The sequence below is a fragment of the Sinocyclocheilus grahami genome, unplaced genomic scaffold (genome assembly GCF_001515645.1).
Source record: "Sinocyclocheilus grahami isolate Dianchi unplaced genomic scaffold, SAMN03320097.WGS_v1.1 scaffold1706.1, whole genome shotgun sequence".
Lineage (NCBI taxonomy): Eukaryota > Metazoa > Chordata > Actinopteri > Cypriniformes > Cyprinidae > Sinocyclocheilus > Sinocyclocheilus grahami.
The window spans coordinates 44607-50316 of NW_015506885.1; the positions used below are offsets into that span (position 1 = coordinate 44607).

At 41.4% G+C, this 5710-nt stretch overlaps 1 protein-coding gene across 1 annotated transcript; it reads right to left on the bottom strand.

Annotated features, from left to right (window-relative positions):
• Positions 1-1071: 1071 nt before the first annotated feature.
• Positions 1072-1995, bottom strand: LOC107572147 (putative nuclease HARBI1). The gene has a single exon (XM_016258562.1). The coding sequence runs from the start codon at positions 1993-1995 to the stop codon at positions 1072-1074; it is 924 nt and encodes a 307-aa protein (XP_016114048.1).
• Positions 1996-5710: the final 3715 nt, after the last annotated feature.

Consider the following 5710-nt stretch of genomic DNA (forward strand, 5'->3'; position numbering starts at 1 on the left):
AATGATTTTAGCAAATGGCTGCAATATAACAAAGAGTGAAAAATGTAAGGGGGTCTGAATACTTTCCGTACCCACTGTATATTGTTATATACCGTCTGTCATGAATTCCTGTTGCTTACCATAAATACATTATTGGTAGCTACTGTAAATGTAATGTTAGATCATTTAAGCAGGTTACTGTACAGTTCTTTCATAAATGAATGTATACAAATCCACAGTAAAGAAAAACCTCCCATTTCTAACTATTTTCTTCATTTTGGACCAGGCAAGCGGAAACGGAGCCTGCACCATCAGGAACATCTTGTGGTGTTAAGAGAAATGCAGGTGGCAGACATTCAGCAACAGGAACTGAACCGTGCCCAGAGGGAGCACCACTTGCAGATGGCACTTGAAGAGGCCAGACAAGCGAGGGAGCAGGAAGCGGCCTTGAGGGCAACAAGGAACACTCTCAAACGACTGCTTTCAATCAAGCATTCCTCAACGTTATGGGGATGCTTGTCCAGGCAATGAGTGGCCGAAGGGATTAGAACTCTCTGGCCAAATAATGCCATAGGCATTTGTGTTTTTGCACCTTTTTTATAGTTAAATTAATTTTTGTTGTATTTGTCTTTTGTATATCCGTTTTGCACTACATACATTTGCACAATGTTTAAAGTTTGCTGCTTACATTTTCACTTACATTTTTTAATGTATATCAGACAATTGTTTACAGTTCTTGCACAAGGTACACTGGCACATTGTTTAAAATTTGCTTTTTATATTGTAATTTAAACTTTATTTATGCCTTATGTATATACTTTTTGTATTTTATATTTTTAGAGTAGGTTTTATATTTTTACCTTTCTTTGTTTTGCTTCAATAAAAACTATGATCAAATAAGTGTACCTCCTTACTATATTAAATATTTAATATTTTATGAGCAGGTAATGTATCTCTTGATAAAGACAAATGATTAATGCCATAATGATACAAACCAAGACATAAAAAAAAACAAGGGATACATTTTAAACTTTGAAAAATTGTACAAAAGTTTATTGAAAATTCACTTTACAGAACAGGCTACATGAATAGTTAACTATTCAAGTAATGCATCAGACCTGCACGAACATCCCTGCCCTCCTCCTCTACAGCCTGTGGCACTGCCACCACGGTCTCTGCTGCTGGTGGTAAATCCCAAGCATTCACATAGGCCTCTCCATGACTCTCACAAAGGTTATGTAGAGCACAACATGTCAGCACCATGGATTTCACAAGGTTGACAGCGCAGTCATTTCTTTTCATGAGGCATCGCCATCTTCCTTTTAATCGACCAAAGGCATTTTCAACAACTACGCGTGCTCTGCAGATTTTCATGTTGTAGACCTGCTTTTCTGCTGTCAGGCGTCCAGTGTCAATGAATGGTTTTAAGAGCCAGTTCTGCAAGGGATAGGCAGAGTCTCCTAGGATGTAGTAGCCAGCAGTCACCCCACCTATGTTTCTGGTGTTAGCTGGTATGTGGTTTCCACGGCTTACCAACTCCCCCAGTGTTGACAGTCTTAAAACCCGAGCATCATGCAGGCTTCCAGGTAGTCCTGTGAAAACATTCCAGAAAAGTCCCTTTCCATCCACAACACCTTGAAGGATGATGGAGTGCCAGCCTTTACGGTTGAAATAGTCACAGTGATATTCCTCTGGTGCTATGATGGGGATGTGTGATCCATCAATAGCACCAATACAGTGTGGGAGTCCCCACCTGTTCTCAATGTAGGCAGCCATTTCTTTAAACTTTTCCTGATCTGGATAACGAATTTGCTCTGGTACCAACAGGGTTTCTGCTGCTGCACAGAACTCCTGAACACACCGACACACAGTTGTTATGCTTACACCAAAAAGATGTCCAACACTTCTGTACTCAGCGCCGGTTGCAAGCTTCCACAGTGCGGTGGCTACTCTTTTCTTTAGAGGTACACACATGCGGAAGTTCGTGTCCTGTCTCTCCATCGCTGGACTCTCCATTGTTGCATAAGTGGATAAATGTTTCTTCGGACATTCTAAAGTTCTCCAGCCACTGAGTGTCTGTAAAACTGGGAACAATCACATCCCACCACTCTGAAGCTTGGTTAAACGTCCAAACAGATGGTCTGTTGCAGTGACTTTTTTGCGAAATGTGGAAGCTCTGTAATAAACAGAATACGCATCTTAATATGTTATACTGGCAGTTAAGTTCATTATTTGCTTTGCGACAGAGATAAAAGTTAGCTAGTGATGTGCTTTTAGATGCTTACCCTTGCGCGCCGTCGAGCAAACCAAGTGTTGTTGTCGTCTGCGTGTTGTTGTAAGAGTCCTCGAACTCTCTTGTATTTTTTAGCTGTGTTTCGTTTGGCTGCCATCAGCCTCTTTTGAAACAAACTACTTCGTCTTGCAGTTAAACACATCCACATGCCGAGAATGAAGAACACCATTCCATCGATATGCTCCATTGTTGTGTGTTTGTTTATGGCGCGTTTACGATGATGTCACGGCAGTAGAGGCGGCGCAACTATAACGACATGTGATTAATCCCGCCCACTCTAAAGCGGTACTAAACTGCTATGGAAACGCAAACCAAGCCGAGCCGTGCCGTGCCGTGCCGTACTGAACCGTACCGAGCCGTACCATGCAGTGGAAAAGCGCCATAAGGTGCAGGGCCCTATTGATTCCCTAAAGGATTATTATTAGGACCCAAGCCTTTTGACACGGTTAACCACCAGATCCTCCTGTCAACCCTTTTGGCAAAGGGCATCTCAGGATCCACACTCCAGTGGTTTGAGTCTTATCTCTCAGATAGATACTTCAAGATATCTTGGAGAGGTGAGGTGTCCAAGTCACAACATCTAACTACTGGGGTGCCTCAGGGCTCAGTTCTTGAACCACTTCTCTTTTCTGTCTAGGTTCACTAGGTTCTGTCATTCAGAAACATGACTTTTCATATCACTGCTATGCTGATGACACTCAACTCTACCTCTCATTCCATCCTGATGACCCGACGATAGCTGCTCGCATCTCAGCTTGTCTAACAGACATTACTTGCTGGATGAAGGACCATCACCTTCAACTCAACCTTGCTAAGACAAGTGTTGGGCAGTAACTGTAATTGTACTGTAATTTGATTACTTTTTTAGTAACGGAGTAAATTAACGTGTACAGTTACAAGCTGAGGTCTCTATATGTTACTGTCGTGTTACATTGCTGACAGAATGCAGTGTTTTATAATCTAGAGATTGTAAAAAGGATGTAGCACACCCATGTCGAGTCAAGTGCCAGTAGATTAGAGACCTGCTCCCGCGAGACCCGACGCAACAGAGTGCGGCGCAGGACAAGATGGGTGAGTGCTGGTGCGGGCGGGTAGACACTCGTGTGTGTGCGGGATGCGGGAGAATAAAATGATTCACGGGACTCCTGCAAAATAGAAATATCGAAACATAAAATATCTAAAACAAATAAAACTGTTATTCATCTATTGCACAAAAGCTACATGAACTAATATAAAATATAAACGATTAACAGGTGCAAGCGTATGCAGAGTTTCTATTTAGGCTATAACACGTTGTGGTGAGGGTGGCGTGGTTCAGCGAGGTCTGCAGCAAGAGAGAGTTGGGAGACGAGCGGTGAGTAAGTGGGTCAAATGCAAATGACGAACACCTGTGTCTGGTTCCAGTAATTGGCGTGGAGAGACCGCATAAAGAGGCCCAGGAAAGAGCTGTGAGGCAGAGAGAGACTGACTGCTGACTGGGGAGAGACTGTGCCTGCTCTGGAGAGCCCTGCGATTGTGATTGTGCATGTGCAATTGTGCTATATTGAGCGCTGGTAGCGCGACGTTCTGTTTTACTTTGTTTGAAGCTGAATAAAAACCCCAGCAGCAGTCAAGCCGGCCCCCGTCCTCTTCCTTCTCAAGACATTGACACATGTTGAGCAATGCAGTGCTGAAATTTGCGTGCTCACGAATCCTCTCATTATAGCACACAAATTGTAGTAGGCATTATGAAAGATTCATTATGCATATATTTATTGTGTTATAACACATTTATGATGAACTTTGATGTCTTTTAGAGATTATAAATGCAGCGCTCTTTGCTGGCATTCTGCCATGCCAAACCATGCACGCAGCAGCCACTTGCTTTAGTTAAAAATAACAGTGTTCTGTGAATGTTGATGCTTTAATAACAAATATTTATCAGGAGCGTGTATGCCGGGATTTAATAATTTTCATTGAGAAAAAAAAGTAACGTAACTAGTAATGTAACTAATTACTAATTACTTTTAAAATAAAGTAATCAGAACAGTAACGTGATTACCTTTAAAAGGAGTAATCAGTAATTTGATTACATTTTCAGAGTAACTTGCCCAACACTGGCCAAGACAGAACTGCTTGTGGTTCCATCAAACCCATCGTTTCATCACAATTTCACCATCCATTTAGGCACATCAACCATAACTCCTTCAAAAACAGCCAGAAACCTTGGAGTTATAATTGATGATCAGCTGACTTTCTCAGACCACCTTGCTAAAACTGCCCGGTCTTGCAGATTTGCTTTATTCAACATCAAGAAGATCAGGCCCTTTCTTTCAGAACATGCTTCACAACTCCTTGTTCAAGCTCTTGTTCTGTCCAGGCTGGACTATTGCAATGCTTGTTTTCTTAAATAAATTTTTTTTGCATTCTATATATTTGTTTTATTTTTATTTATTATACAATTAACAAAAGCAAAAAAGGTCTCTAACTAGTGCTGGGCGGTATGTCCAAAAATTTATATCACGGTATTTTTCAAAATTATGCCGGTTTCACGGTACATGACGGTATTTTTTTTCATTCATGACCGGGTGTTAACCATATTTTCTACTGAATGAGAGAGGAAATACTGCAGAATATTGACTTAGAATGCCCTATTTTACTGTCATGATGAGTGAATATTGTCAAAAAATACCACACTAAATATAAACTAAACACGACCCTTTTAAAGGGGTCATAGGATGCCCATTTTCCACAAGTTTATATGATTCTTTAGGGTCTTAATGAAAAGTCTGTAACATAGTTTGGTTAAAATTTCTCAATGGAAGTGTAAAAAAACCCACCTTTTTTACCCTGTCAAAAACAGCTCTTTTCAGATCAAGCTGTTTTTGTAGCATTTTCCTTTAAATGTAAATGAGTTCTGCTGACCCCGCCCCTCTCTTCCGAGCTGCTCTCAGAGAGACTGTTTACTTTAGCCGCATTCATCATGAAACTCGCTAATTAGCACATTATTAGGAAAGGTGATTTGCAAAGATTCATTACAAAACATTATACTCACTTCTTCTGTAGATGAGGCTGGATCATGAATGATTCGCGCGAACATAGATGCATTTATGTAGATCGGGGGTGCATTCCCTTCAGAAACTAAATCCACTGCCAGTTCAGCGGCTCAGATGTCGGGAGTAAATGGCGACTGCTATGTTCATTATTCCATCCAACAACAGAACACCTCAATCGCTTAGGAGTCATTCTTGTCTACATCTGCTCCAGCAGTGAAACAATAGAGGGACTGATGACAGCTCACTCAGGGCGGGTCTAAGGTAAGACACCAGTCCAGTCTGTGCTGAAACGCTACTGTCAATCAAACTATCGTGGGAGGGGCCTCACAGACAGGCATCTGAGATCGGCTCGATTTGAGAAAGGGGAAAACATTTAACGAGATAAAAAAAAAAAAACACTGGG